The following is a 14,059-nucleotide window of genomic DNA, read 5'->3' on the forward strand; positions in this document are numbered from 1 at the left end:
CAGCACAGGCTCAGCTTCTTATAAAATATGAAATGCTCCCAGCAGATGTAAAATCAGAGGTCTGTCTCTCCCTACTGCTTCCATTTTGACTGAAGTTATATTCACTCACTGGGGATGGTCATTTACACCTCCTGACTTCCACAGAGCCCAGGAATGAAGACTCAACCACCACCCTTCCAAAATTGCAAAATTGCAATTCAATAGCCTCCCATATGATCTAAGGTTAAACACTCACATGTTAGCCAGTAGAAAACAGCAGCAGTTAATTATCAACCCATCAAGGAGTTCAGAGACCGCTTAGTATAATCCAGTGGAGTTTTCCCATGTTAAAAGTTCAGTAATTCACATTTAGGCATTCCCCATTTCAGCGTCAAACAATTATACTCAACAAGTGTATGATTTATAGCTGGGAAATGACAGGCCCTCCTTACTTGGTGCTAAACAGCTCCTGATTTGGGGAAGTTCCCTGATGATTTGGGAAAGAGCTGTGATTCAGTGGTTAGAGCACATGCTTTACATGTAAAAAAAGGTCTCTGGTCTCCTGGCTTCTCTAGGTAAGGCTAGTAAACACTCTTGTTTGAATCCTTGGAGAGCCACTTCCAGTCAGTGTGGGCAATACTGAACTAGATAGACCAATTGTATGACTGGGTATAAGGCAGCTCCCTATGTTCTTAAAGCCCCCTCTGAGCCATTGGCCCAAAGTCTTCATGTTAGGGTCCTAAGTGCTGAGTAAATCACTGCAGTCTGTTAAATACATTTTCCCCCCAGTGGGCGTTCCCAGCTGAGTAAATGAGTCCTTACCACAACTGTCCATTTATTAGGGTTTTAGGTAGGGTTTTAATGTTGTTTTAAATCAGGCACCCCCAAACTGCGGCCCTCCAGATGTTTTGGTCTACAACTCCCATGATCCCAGGCTAACAGAACCAGTGGTCAGGGAAGATGGGAATTGTAGTCCAAAACACCTGGAGGGCCAAAGTTTGGGGATGCCTGTTTTAAATGTATCTGTTGGGTTTGTCTTTTTAACCATTTGTAATACAGTGGTATTACAAATACAGTGGTATTACAAATGGTATTTAACCATTTGTAATACAGTGGTGGGGACCCAGGTGGCACTGTGGTTAAACCACTGAGCCTAGGGCTTGCTGATCAGAAGGTCAGTGGTTCGAATCCCTGTGACGGGGTGAGCTCCCGTTGCTTGGTCCCAGCTCCTGCCAACCTAGCAGTTCGAAAGCACGTCAAAATGCAAGTAGATAAATAGGAACCACTACAGTGGGAAGGTAAACGGCGTTTCCATGTGCTGCTCTGGTTTGCCAGAAGCGGCTTTGTCATGCTGGCCACATGACCTGGAAGCTCTACGCTGGCTCCCTTGGCCAATAATGTGAGATGGGCGCACAACCCCAGAGTCGGTCACGACTGGACCTAATGGTCAGGGGTCCCTTTACCTTTACCTTTAATACAGTGGTACCTTGGTTTAAGAACAGCCCTGTTTACGAACTATTCTGTTTACGAACTCCACAAAACCAGAAGTAGTGTCCTGGTTTGCGAACTTTACCTCAGTCTAAGAACGGAATCCGAATGGTAGAAGGGCATCGGCGGTGAGAGGCCTCATTAGGGAAAGCACGCCTCGGTTTAAGAATGATTTTGGTTTAAGAACGGACTTCCAGAATGGATTAAGTTCATGAAGCGAGGTACCACTGTACTTGTATTTCAAAATCTCCTTGAGGCGGTAGTTTAGAAGGTGATGAATAAATCAACTGTAATGGTGATAATAATAAAAGGGCAATGCAGATTGAGTGTGACAGCCTATGACGCAAATTACAGGATTTTTGCGGAGTAGTTGTTTTTGTACTGCAACTTTCGGAATTTTGACTATATGCCAATAAAGGTTTGAGATTGAAATGACAGGCCAGTCTGGATAGGTCAAAACCCTAGCTCTAGGGCTAGGAGGAACTATGTCATCAAGGTCAGGAGAATGAAGGAAAATCGATTCTCTCCAAGGAAATGACTCGATTCGAAGAGCTTAATACCACTGCAAGGAGTCCAAAATTATAGGCAGGCTAGACTTGAGAAAGATATTTGAAACAAGATTATAATATACTAGTGTCATTCAGCCCGTTTAATAAACGGGCGCTAGAGCATTCAGCCTTTTTCAGCGAAGGTGGCACGTGGGGGGGAATTGGCCCCTCCCACGGCCTCCGCTTCATCGGGGCACTCCGCCGAGCCCAGCTGGCCGGCAGGCACCCAGGAGAAGGCCGTGATTCGGCCTCTTTCTGCGGCGGTGGCGCGTTGGGGGGCCGGCTGGCCCCTCCCACGGCCGCTGCTTTGTCGGGGCACTCCGCTGAGCCCAGCTGGCCAGTGGGCGCCCAGGAGAAGGCTGCAATTCTTCTGAGGACTGCAAGGGAAACGGTAGGCAGGGGGTGGGGAGTGTGTGTGTGTGTGTGTGTGTGTGTGCGTCAAGTCTCTGCGTCCAATCCCTGTGTCCATGGGGCACATGTGCAGTAGCGCAAACCCAGGGACACAGGGAATACTGGACGCAGAGACACTTGCACTTTATTATATAGGATATATCTTTGTCTATTTTATTGTAAACTTCTTCTCGTTAATGTATTGTTGTTCCAGTCCTCTGCCTCCCATCACTCCTTTCCATGGTTGGTATATAGAACCGTGCCCTTGTGTATGATTTTGGGTCTATTTTGCTGGCCTATTATTAGAATCCCAAGCTAAGAGCAATGGGGATAGGGTGATATCCAACAATGGTCATACGTGGACTCAGGCCTGTTTATTTCAGTGGGTTTTATTCTGGGTAGGACTTAGTTTGAATGGGGTTCTTCCGTGAGCACATGCTGAGCCTAGGAGTTTGCTTTTTAGTACCGGAACTGGATGAAGCTCACAATCCTTTCACACCAAAGCATCTTTATCCAAGCCTTGCTCCAAACGTTAATGCCTCCCAGCATGAGAAGCAATACACCTCTAATTTAAGGCTTATGCGACTGGTGTAGGCAGACTCATAGAGTTGCATCTCTCCCATCGCTTGTCCAAGCATCTTCCAGCTGAACAAAGCTCCCACTGGCTTCGGTGGGGGTTTCCAAGAGGCGTTCCTTGTCAGAAGGAGTCTCACTCTCCACGGTCGGAAGTGCCCCCTGTCCACTTAATCCTATTATTTTCCGAAATACTGGAAACAAGCTGAATAGGGAAAGCAACCTTGAAGGAAATCAAATAACAGTGCTTTCTTTTCTTCTTCTTTTCGGGAAACGGATAATAACCGCAGACCTGCAAACATGTCAGCTCATCTAATTTCTCCGCTTCCTTGTATGACTGCAATTCAATTTGCAATGGCCAGATCACAATGATGATTCTTTTTTTTCTTTTTTTCCCTTTTTTTAAGAAAAAGGACAAACCGTAAATAGCAATTGAAAGCTTAGCTGGGTTAAATGTCTATAATAGAACAGCTTTCTTGGGAGCCAAGTTATTTTGGCATCAATCCAGGACTTGCCCATCAGAAAAGACAAGGCTTCAAACCACTTAAGGCTGAACCACGTTGTAAACTGGCTGCATTAAGCTTTCATTGCCTGACAATGCTATTTTTTTTCCCTGGGGGTGGGGAGTGCCTGTCCTAAGGTCACCAGCTTTCCCCCTCTAGCTTCTGTGTCTAACAGGAGCCTGCTGGCACATAAAAATGTGGTTTTCTCTGGTATACCATATGTTTAAAGCACATCCAATGTGCATGACTTTTCCCCAAAAGAAACCTAAGAACTGTAGTTTAAGGAAGCTGGGAATTGAACCCCCGTAAGGGAGGAAACTGCAGCTCCCAGTATTCTTCAGGGCAGGGGGAAGTCACGTGTTTTATATGTGCATTGGATGTGCTTTAAATATAGGGTTAGTATCTGCCCAAAGAGCTAAATGGTGGGAAAATGTCTCCTAGTCTATTTATATGTACCACAGACAGTAAAAAGTTTGTTCCCCTAGCTCTGGGGGTGGGGATATTGTGACCCTCTAGAGGTTGTTGGACAACAGTTCCCATGAGTCCTGGTTATTGACCCTAGCCTGCACAACCATTGTTCAGAGAGGATGGGAGCTGGGTTATCCCTTCGCTCTCAGACTATGTGGCTATTAAAACAACAACGACCGTAAAGCGGTTTAAAGGATCAAACAACAAAATCATCAGGGCAAACAGTTTTAAAACAGCTATTTTAGGGTTGCCATATTTCAAGAAGTATGTTGTTGAGCTTTTTTTTTTTTTGGAAAATTTCAAAAATCCAGATATATTGCGGATTTTCTGAAATTCTGAAATTTTCTGAAATTCCATCATTTAAACACATGACAACGTTCTACATATCTGGATAGGCTTGTCTCAGCAGGCACCAAAAAGTTGAGGGTGCCTGCCTGATGTCAATAGGCTGGGAGTTACACACAAGTGATGACTGCTGTTGAGTTCCGGTCCCGCTTGCTGGTTGGTCACCGTGGAAACAGGATTGTGGACTTTGATGTGATCCAACAGAGCTCCCTCCCCATCCCATGTCCCCAGAAATGCAATCTTCTTTTTCTTCTTTTTTTCTTTTTACCAAGCCAACATCCTATATAAATTCAACAACATGAAAAAAACACCATCATGCCAAGACAATTAACATATTAAGTGTGTTAAGGTTCTGTGTATTACAGTGCAGCAAAACAATCGCTATTAAAATTATGTCTGACCCTCCAAAGGTCAACATAAGGTTGCCACTCAGCCATAAGATTAGATTTATGTCTGATCTTATGGCTGTCCCTTCATGTACTGGCTCTAGTTAGTTGGCTGAACTTTGCTATTTGACAGACTTCTCATTTCCTTACACTTTGGGATCCTAGAGATTTTCCCGTTCCAGCATAGCAGCTGCCAATAAAACACAGGTCATCATTCAGTGTGTTTGGGCTATGTTAACACGATTAATTTCCCAACAGCAATGGGTTTTTGTTGTTGTTGTTTTGTTGTTTTCCTAATAATCATTCATGAACAGCCATCTTCTGAATATTTATAGATTCTATATTTATTGGCTTTATGTATTACCTTCCTGTGAACCCAAGGCAGTTTGCACTTTAAACACTGCATAGGATGTTGATGTGCCAGAGATTTTATTGTGGAATTATGAGTGATGTACAGAAAGTAGGTGCAGATATCACCCACCCATCTCTCAGAACATTTAGAGTGTTGGGTCCGGTAGCCATGTATCCTACTGGGAACAGTTGTTTCTTAAAAGCATCCTCTATTTGAAGGTCCATAACTATTTTAAAGATAAAGAATACAAAGCGGGAGAGTTGCCCGTCAATAGCATGTGGAAGATGGAGTGAGTAGAGACACTCGTCACTTGGTTGCAGCCTTCCCCACTTGGGGGAATGGGTTGTATCCATTGCTAGCAAGGATTTCTGCTTGCCCAACAGAATTCTCACCCTCTCCTCACCCCACCCCTAAATCTGTTCTGGGGGTTCCCCCAGCCCTCCAGAGCAGATTGGGGGGGGAGGAACAGAGTGCAGAAGAGGAGAGGAAATCCCTTTGTGCATGCGCAGAAGCACTGTACATTTCCAAAATATAAGATAAAAAGCAAATAAAATAAAACCTACATACAACAACAGTGTTTTGTGTTCTGGAGGCTCCTGTGATGTAAGTAATGGGCCCCGCCTGCTAGCCTGCTCCCTAAAATATCAACGGTTTGCTAATTTCTATATACTTAGGGTACCTACATTCTGCATGTGCAAATGGCTTTAGATACCTATGAGGTCCATAAATTAGCATATAGCATACTGTATATTCAACACCAAAAACAGCGACAATTGGTTGCTGACAAAGGACAGCTGGACATAAAAAGGGCCCCATTACCTTCAGTGGCTTAGGGCCTCATCCAACCTAAATCCGGCCCCAGTAAGCCCCCTTTACCTGTTGGAGTGAATCGCCTCCATTTCCTCTAGCTGTTACTTATCTTTCGAAGGAAGGGGTCAAACACATGCTTTACATGCAGAAGGTTCAATCCTGAGCTCCCAGCATTCCAGTGAGCGGTGGCTGCATCACACACACACCCCTCTGCTCTCTAGATATCTCACCAAATGGATCCCTTCCTTGCTGCTCATTTTGCGTTCAACCCATCAACCCCGGCCTTTTGGCTGCAGCATCTTCCTCTGGCTTAAGCGGCAGAAGTTGCCTTAAAAAAAAAACATTTTAAATGTGACTCATTATATGAAAAGAAAAAAGCAGGCGAGGAAATGTTGGTTGCAAGATGGAGCGGTCGGCCTTTGCTTCCCTGGCGAGGGTGATTTACAATCTCCTCCACTGCATATTTCTTCTGAGGGGATTTTTCTATATATAAAATTCCTATTTTTTAAAAAAATCTCACCCTAGGAAGCTAATTAATTTACCGGATCGCCTTGCTAATTTCCCAGAAGCCTCGCAAAGCTGTCTTGCTCTCCTCGCAGAGCTGTCAAAGCAGACTAAAGTTATTTCTTTCCCCTCTGTGTTCCCTTTTCTATTTCAGTATTCCCAAATGAGGGACGAAGTGTTCAAGTCGAACTTGGTGTGTGCTTTCATGGTCCTCGTCTTTATCACGGCGATCCAAAGCTTGCTTCCTTCTTCGAGGTAAAGGCAGAGACTTCTTTTGAACGGTATTGCAGGCAAACACCTGGATAGTTTCAGGCCTCAGGTGCACTATACATTTGAAGGAGTATCATTCCATTTCCATTTTAAACAATTCCCAGAGTTGTTCAAGAATCTATCCCTCTTCGCAGGGAACATGTGAATTTCACTGGCAATTGCCTAGGGTTTATAACAAGAATAAGAAAGCAGGTTCGCCCCTTAAGGAGAGCATGGGTTGCGGAAGGGTTAACAAGACGTTCCCTGGTCAGTAGGGGCAGGTCAGTTTGGATGGCCACTGAGGGTTTGTTGCTGGGGAGAATGTTATGTTGCTAATTTTGATTGACAGCCACAGCCTATATATGGGTGCAAGCAGCTTGCGCTTGCGCTTTTGGGTGCTTGCAACGGATCTCCCTCCCTCCCTATATTTAGGGGTTTTTTTTGCTGCACTTGACGTTGCTGTGCCTGTCATGGGGTCGTCCGTATTGCTGCGGGGGCCTAGTAGGATTTTTGCCATCTGGCTGATTGGCTGGTGCCAGGTGGTTTTTGCCTACTACATAGCAAACTGTCACAACTTGTAAGGTTGGCAGTTAGGCATTGGTTCAAATTGGATGGGGGAGGGGTAAGGCATACCTGCCAAGTTCCAGCCTGAGAAATAAGGGACTGGACCGGAAGTAGCAAACCGGAAGTAATGCTGCCACCATTTTGTGGAACTGGGCGGAGCATGCTCAGAAGCGACTTTTGATGCTGCTCTGCCCTGTTCCAAAATGGCCGCCGCACCAGAAGTAGCGCTGCAGCCATTTAGGAACTGGGCAAAGCAGCATCAAAAGTCGCTTCTGAGCATGCTCCACCCAGTTCCGAAATAGCCGCCGCACCAGAATAAACCGGGGGAAAACAAAAAAAATCAGTTTTTTCGGCTGGGGACAGCTGGAAAAACGGGGGTTTCCCGGGGAATACAGGAGACTTGGCAGCTATGGGGTAAGGATTTGGCTGGGCCTGCCCCTCAAAATTGCTGCTGCCTTTAGGGGTATTCTGTTAAAGGAATCCTGGGGCTCCACATGTTTGTCCGTACCCCTGGTAGTGGCTAGGATGGCGCATGAGCCTAGGGGAGCATCTGGGGGAGAGGTCAAGGGTTTGGTGGCCTTGCCCCGGCCTCTCTCAGAGGGTGCTTACCTATCCTGGCTTCCCCAGTATGCTAGGGGAGTCAGTTCTGTCCCAGGCGGGGGACAGGTGGCATAGGAACCAATGGCTAAGCAACCACTCACATTCAGTTGTATTTAAAAAAAGTTGTGGCCAAAATTAATGCCAAAAACCAAAACTTAATTTCCGTGTGAAGTGTGAATTATTTGGTGGGAAGTCTTGGTACTCGGCACGCAATAATTTATTATTTATCTGACCAGGTTGTTCCAGCCACTCTGGGCAGCTTCCAACAAATTAAAACATAACAAGACATTAAAAACTTCCCTGAACAGGACTAAAAACAGAGGTTTTTATCTGAGGAAAAATCAAAACAAATTCTCAGTAAACTGAATACAATTAGAACTAGCAATCTCCCAAACCAGTGGCCCCCAATTAGCTAAGTACCGTGAACCCGTTTCTCAAAAGCCAAGCCATGGACCCCCGATTTTTGAAAATATATCTGTGGTAGTTTTTGTCACGTGAATAGTTCCACCATGCCTTCCAACACATCCCAGCACAAAACCAGGCCACCCTCTCGTGCGAGTCACATGACCCGCAAGAGAACACAGCGCCCAAAACCACATGTTTTTTTAGCCCCACGGTCTCACACGAGGTATGGGCCCAGCCACGATCTCACGTGTTTTGGGGCACTGTGCTCTCATCCAAGAGCAACGGGGCCCTAAAAGGAGATGTCCCAGATAGTTGACAGATCTGTGCCACAGACCTCCTGGGTGGGTTTCGTGGACCCCCTGGGGTCTGCGGAACGCCCGTCCTAAACCTGTTCCTCCGAATACCAGTTGCTAGGAAACAGTTATGCTCATGTCCAGCTTCCAGGTTTCCCCCAGTCATCTGGTCGGCCTCTGTGAGAATGCTGGGCCAGATGGGTCATTGGCCTGATCCATAGAATCGTAGAGTTGGAAGAGACCACAAGGGCCATCCAGTCCAACCCCCTGCCAAGAAGGAAACACCATCAAAGCATTCCTGACAGATGCCTGACAAGCCTCTGCTTAAAGACCTCCAAAGAAGGAGACTCCTTGGCAGCAATTTCCACTGTCGAACAGCTCTTACTGTCAGGAAGTTCTTCCTAATGTTTAGGTGGAATCTTCTTTCTTGTAGTTTGAATCCATTGCTCCGTGTCCGCTTCTCTGGAGCAGCAGAAAACATCCTTTCTCCCTCCTCTATGTGACATCCTTTAATATATTTGAATATCCAGCAAACTCTCCTCAAATTCTTATACCCACCCAACTATTTTCCTCTGCCCTCCACACTCTTCCCTATCCCTCTTCCAACTTTTGCCTCCCAGCCAGCACCCCACGCTCCCTTGAACTCCCTGCTCCCACATACCCCAAAATTGTGTACCCCAAGCACTCTTATTCTCCTTCCTCTTTCAAGACACCTCCGCATGGATTCTCACAATATCCTCTTTCCCCCCGCCCTCCCTCAGGATGGTACCGATGATCGTCCAGTTTTCCATCCTGATTATGCTGCACTCGGCTCTGGTCTTAATCACAACCGCAGAGGATTATAAATGCTTGCCTCTCGTGCTCCGGAAAACGTGCTGCTGGATCAATGAGACTTACTTGGCTCGGAACGTCATCATCTTTGCCTCGATTATGATTAATTTCCTGGGAGCCATCATCAACATCGTAAGCTCCCAAGGGGGTCGGGAAGTGTCTGATGATGGGCAGAGGGCAGGGCAGGGCAGGGCTGGGGGAGAGGAAGAAGATCTATGAATCATTTCAACGGATAGCTTTTGTTTTGTTTTTTCAGCCGCAGGAGCTTCTAATGCATGTGTACAAGGGAGGATTTTAATGTTGTCACACAGACAAGTCAGAGCTGTCAAACATCAGGGGAAATCAGTCTGCTGTAATGTGGGATTACATGGAGCCTGATTTGTCCCTTGCGAAGATAATCTTTTTTTAAAGAAAAAGAAAATCCTCCGGCTTTATTCTGCTCAGTATACATTGCTATTTCAGGCTACATATAGACCCATACTGGAGGGTTGATTTAAAAAACCAATTCTCCTGAAAACAGTTCATGTCCATGTGGAGATGGCACTATTGAATCAGTACATGTACTGTTAGACTGTACTCTTTATGAAGATTTGAGGAGTGAGGTTATTACTTACCCCTCTGCTACTATACATACCAGGCCGTTTGTCCTTTCTTCTGGTAGATCAAGATAACCAGGCGACAGCAAAAACTGCATTTTTTTTAAGCAGGGGCAATTAGAATAAGATCTATTATATGATTAACCTTCTAACATTGCTCAGCTTTTTTTAATTAAAAAAAGAAATCAAAATAAAACCTATTGGCTCACATGTTTGATCTGCAGCTGAAGGAACGTGTATCAATTCTGTCATTTGTATTGACGCCAGAAGCGGCTTTGTCATGCTGGCCACATGACCTGGAAGCTGTACGTTGGCTCCCTCGGCCAATAACGTGAGATGAGCGCTGCAACCCCAGAGTCGGTCACGACTGGACCTAATGGTCAGGGGCCGCTTTACCTTTTTAAACGTATTTTGTAGGGATGCGGGTGGTCTAAACCACTGAGCCTCTTGGGCTTGCCGATCGGAAGGTTGGTGTTTCGAATCCCTGCAATTGGGTGAGCTCCTGTCCCAGTTCCTGCCAACCTAGCAGTTCGAAAGCACGCCAGTGCAAGTAGATAAATAGGTACAACTGTGGCGGGATGGTAAATGGCCTTTCTGTGCGCTCTGGCTTCCATCATGGTGTCCTATTGCGCCAGAAGCGGTTTAGTCCTGCTGGTCACATGACCTGGAAAGTTGTCTGCGGACGAATGCCGGCTTCCTTGGCCTGAAAGCAAGATGAGCTCTGCACCCCATGGTTGCCTTTGACTGGACTGAACCATTCGGGTGTCCTTTACCTTTTTAATAATAATAATAATAATAATAATAATAATAATAATAATAATAATAATAATAATAAAGTATTTTGTACAGCTAACTGCTTAGCTCTATCCCTGGTATATTTTATCTTATTGCTATGTCTAGTGGCTAATGCAAATAAAGTTTCAATCTATCAATCTATCTTCCGACTACATATAGTCAGCTGTGATAATTTAGCTTCCCATAGACTAAGATATATAAATAAAACCCAAATCAGATTTGACTGAATTAGCAAAGATCCTTAATTCCTTGACACGTTCCTCTTTCTCAGACATCTAAACTGTCCATGACCAGGAAATTGGTTCTCGCTGTTTGGTTCCAGAGGTTCTCCAACTTTTAGGTACGCCATATAGGCTTAGCTCTACCAACCCAAACAGGGTCTGCCTGGATAAAAGGGTTTATTACACATAAAATAATTAAAAACAGTTGAAGACAACAAAAACAGCGGATATAGTTAAGACAACACTGAAACCCTAAGAAATGAACACTCGTGGTAATCACCTTGAAATGATGGTGTAGAAGGCTTGTAATAAATTAATTGTAATAGTAATATTATAATAATCCTTTAATTCTCTTCCCACGCCAATTCTGATTCATTACCCTGCCTAGTAGGGAGGCTGGCAACACTCACCCATTTTTCTTGGCTTGTGTTTCACCTTCCTTCTGCTCAAAACCTTATGAGATTTTTTTATTTTACCTGCCATTTAAATATTTTTAATCTTGTCAGTGAGATTTGCTAGTGATGCTTCATTATTTCCTTAATTTGTTATTATTCTGTTGTAAGATACTTTGGGGGCTTTTTGATAGGCAGAAAAGGGACCTATAGACTGAAATACACATACACACACAAGGTAATACCCCTTGTCAATGTCGAACCATTGATTTCTGTGAGTCTACTCTAACATCAGATGTTACCCAAAGCCAGTATTTAATCACTCTTGTATGGTTAACACATAAATGATTTGATTTCTTAAATAAAAAATATTCCTCCTCCTCTAATTCTTCTTCTTCTTCTTCTTCTTCTTCTTCTTCTTCTTCTTCTTCTTCTTCTTCTTCTTCTTCTTCTTCTTCTTCTTCTTCTTCTTCTTCTCCTCCTCCTCCTCCTCCTCCTCCTCCTCCTCCTCCTCCTCCTCCTCCTTCTCCTTCTCCTTCTCTTTCTCCTTCTCCTTCTTCTCCTCTTCTTCTTCTTCTTCTTCTCCTCCTCCTCCTCCTCCTCCTCCTCCTCCTCCTCCTCCTTCTTCTTTGTCCACAGCTATGGTGTGATTTTGACAAACCGATGCCCTATAAGAACCAGACTTTCAACTCTTCTGTGTATTTCACGGACCTTTGCTCCTACCCAGAGGTAATTCTGAGTGGACTGTTTTAGAAAGACAGCGCATTTATTCACAACTAACCTTCCCGTTCCAAGCACCCTGCAAGAGAGTGCTTATGCAATAGAGACTGTGACTGCTGGGGCTGCCCCCCTTCATTGATGTCAGCGACCACTTTGCATGCAGGATATCTCAGATAGGACTGGGAAATCCCCGCCCGCCCGGCTGAAATCCTGGAGAGCTGCTGCTAGTCATTGGCTACATCTAACTCTATCACATTGGTGTTCTTGTTATAAAATACAAGCTGGCATAAAGTTACACCAGATCCAAACCCTGTTCAGGAGCTCCAAACTTGTCAGGCAGAAAGCAAGCCTTTAAAATAGAGGTTGGCTTGCAACACCTTTTTCCCCCACGTCTCGTGGCTGAGCTGAACAGAGTTAGGATCCAGCTTAAGTCCAGAACACCACTTTGGGGGGACTTACTCTGGCCCCAGCTCAAGCTCAACCAAAGTACTGCCATGTCCTAAGCTGCAGGTCTTACCATAGGGCTGCCTCCTTACTGGTTGAAACCAGTGTGGTTTAATAGAGTATTGGCCTTTGAGGAGGGAAATATCAGCCGTCAAGCTCACTAGGTAGCCCAGCATAACCTGCCTCACAGTGCAAAGTGGAGCTGAGTGACCATATATACAGACAGGTGGAATAGACATGTGATAATGATCGGAGGCTGCAATTCTACACTAGTGGCCAAAATTGTGGAAACCTTTTGGGGAAAGTGTACGTACTGTATTTTTGAGGTTTGATGGCTCATAACACCAGGTTTTTTTTCCAGAGTAACACCATAAAATTATATATCAATGGAAAGATGATTTAATGAAGAATGTAATGCAACCAAGTTTGTTCAATTATCTGTATTCTATCAAAAGTTATAGCCATCAGGTGCAATGAGCCAATCAGGTGACAGAAAGATTCATCTATTGATGTTATGTAGTGAGAGGAGGACAATTGTCAGTGTGTTATGTGATTGCTATCAAGCTGGTTGGGGTTTTGTTGTGTTCTTTCATTCAGTGAGCTCGTAAAACATAACAAAATTATAGAAATGGTGCAAAGAGTTAACTCATTAAAGAATCTGGTGCAAAGAAAGCGATGTAAAATACAGTAGTACTATTAAGTGAACAAGGCTACAGTTATGAAGAAATTAGAAGAAAAATGGGTGGAAAGAGGACAAGATGGAAACTTTTTGGGAAAAGTGTATTTCTGAGGTTTGATGGCTCATAAAACCTGATTGGCTCTCTAAACACTCATGTTCATTGGCTACATTCAAATGAAGGAAAGCTACTGCATATCAACCTAAGCAAGTTGTGCTTCCTTTTTCTGGTTATTTGGCTATAACTTCTGATAGAATACAGATAATTGAACAAACTTGTTTGCATTACATTCTTCATTAAATTATATTTGCATTGATATATAATTTTATGGTATTACTCAAAAAGAAAAGTGGTCTTATGAGCCATCAAACCTCAGAAATACACTTTTTTCAAAAGGTTTCCACAATTTTGGCCACTAGTGTAAACTCCCTTAGTGGGACTTGAGCCCTGCTGAACTTAGTGGGGCTCCCTTCTGAGTTGTCATGTGTAGGATTCATAGATTCATGGAATTGGAGAACTGGAAGGGGGTCATCTATTCCAGCCCCCTGCATTGCAGGAATCTCAATGGAGTTTCTCGCCTCTGAAGTGTGCCAATGCAGCCTTCACATCCCCCTATGGCTGAAGTACTTTATAGCAAAGAGGGTGCTATAACCCTTCTTCAACAGGAGGGAATCTGGTTGGGCGAAGCCAAGCGAGCACCCCTAGCCAGCTGGCCAGCCGGTTCCCACCTTCCAAGCCCAAACGTGAGAACCACTGTCCCACCTTGCCTCCTCCAAGGACCTCCAAGGCCAACAGACCTGTGCATGCTGTCTCGGTCCCTCTGAGTTCAACTGGGATGTCCCTCCTAAGGATCTTGCAGCCTTGCCCCCACATCCTTCCCAGAGGGCTTTCCAACCCGGGCTGCGAGTATAGCCAACAGTAGCAGC

The 14,059-nt window shown here is 44.7% G+C and overlaps 1 protein-coding gene across 2 annotated transcripts in view; it reads left to right on the plus strand.

Moving 5' to 3' along the window:
* ADCY8 (adenylate cyclase 8) overlaps window positions 1-14,059 on the plus strand; it is a 107,510-nt gene that overhangs the window by 71,007 nt on the left and 22,444 nt on the right. For both annotated transcript variants that reach the window (XM_060277611.1, XM_060277612.1), the window contains 3 exons: window positions 6,501-6,601; window positions 9,219-9,420; window positions 11,932-12,021. In XM_060277611.1, coding sequence (XP_060133594.1) covers window positions 6,501-6,601; window positions 9,219-9,420; window positions 11,932-12,021 — 393 coding nt within the window. The remainder of the gene's footprint in view (window positions 1-6,500; window positions 6,602-9,218; window positions 9,421-11,931; window positions 12,022-14,059) is intronic.

The sequence above is a fragment of the Zootoca vivipara genome, chromosome 8 (assembly GCF_963506605.1).
Source record: "Zootoca vivipara chromosome 8, rZooViv1.1, whole genome shotgun sequence".
NCBI lineage: Eukaryota > Metazoa > Chordata > Lepidosauria > Squamata > Lacertidae > Zootoca > Zootoca vivipara.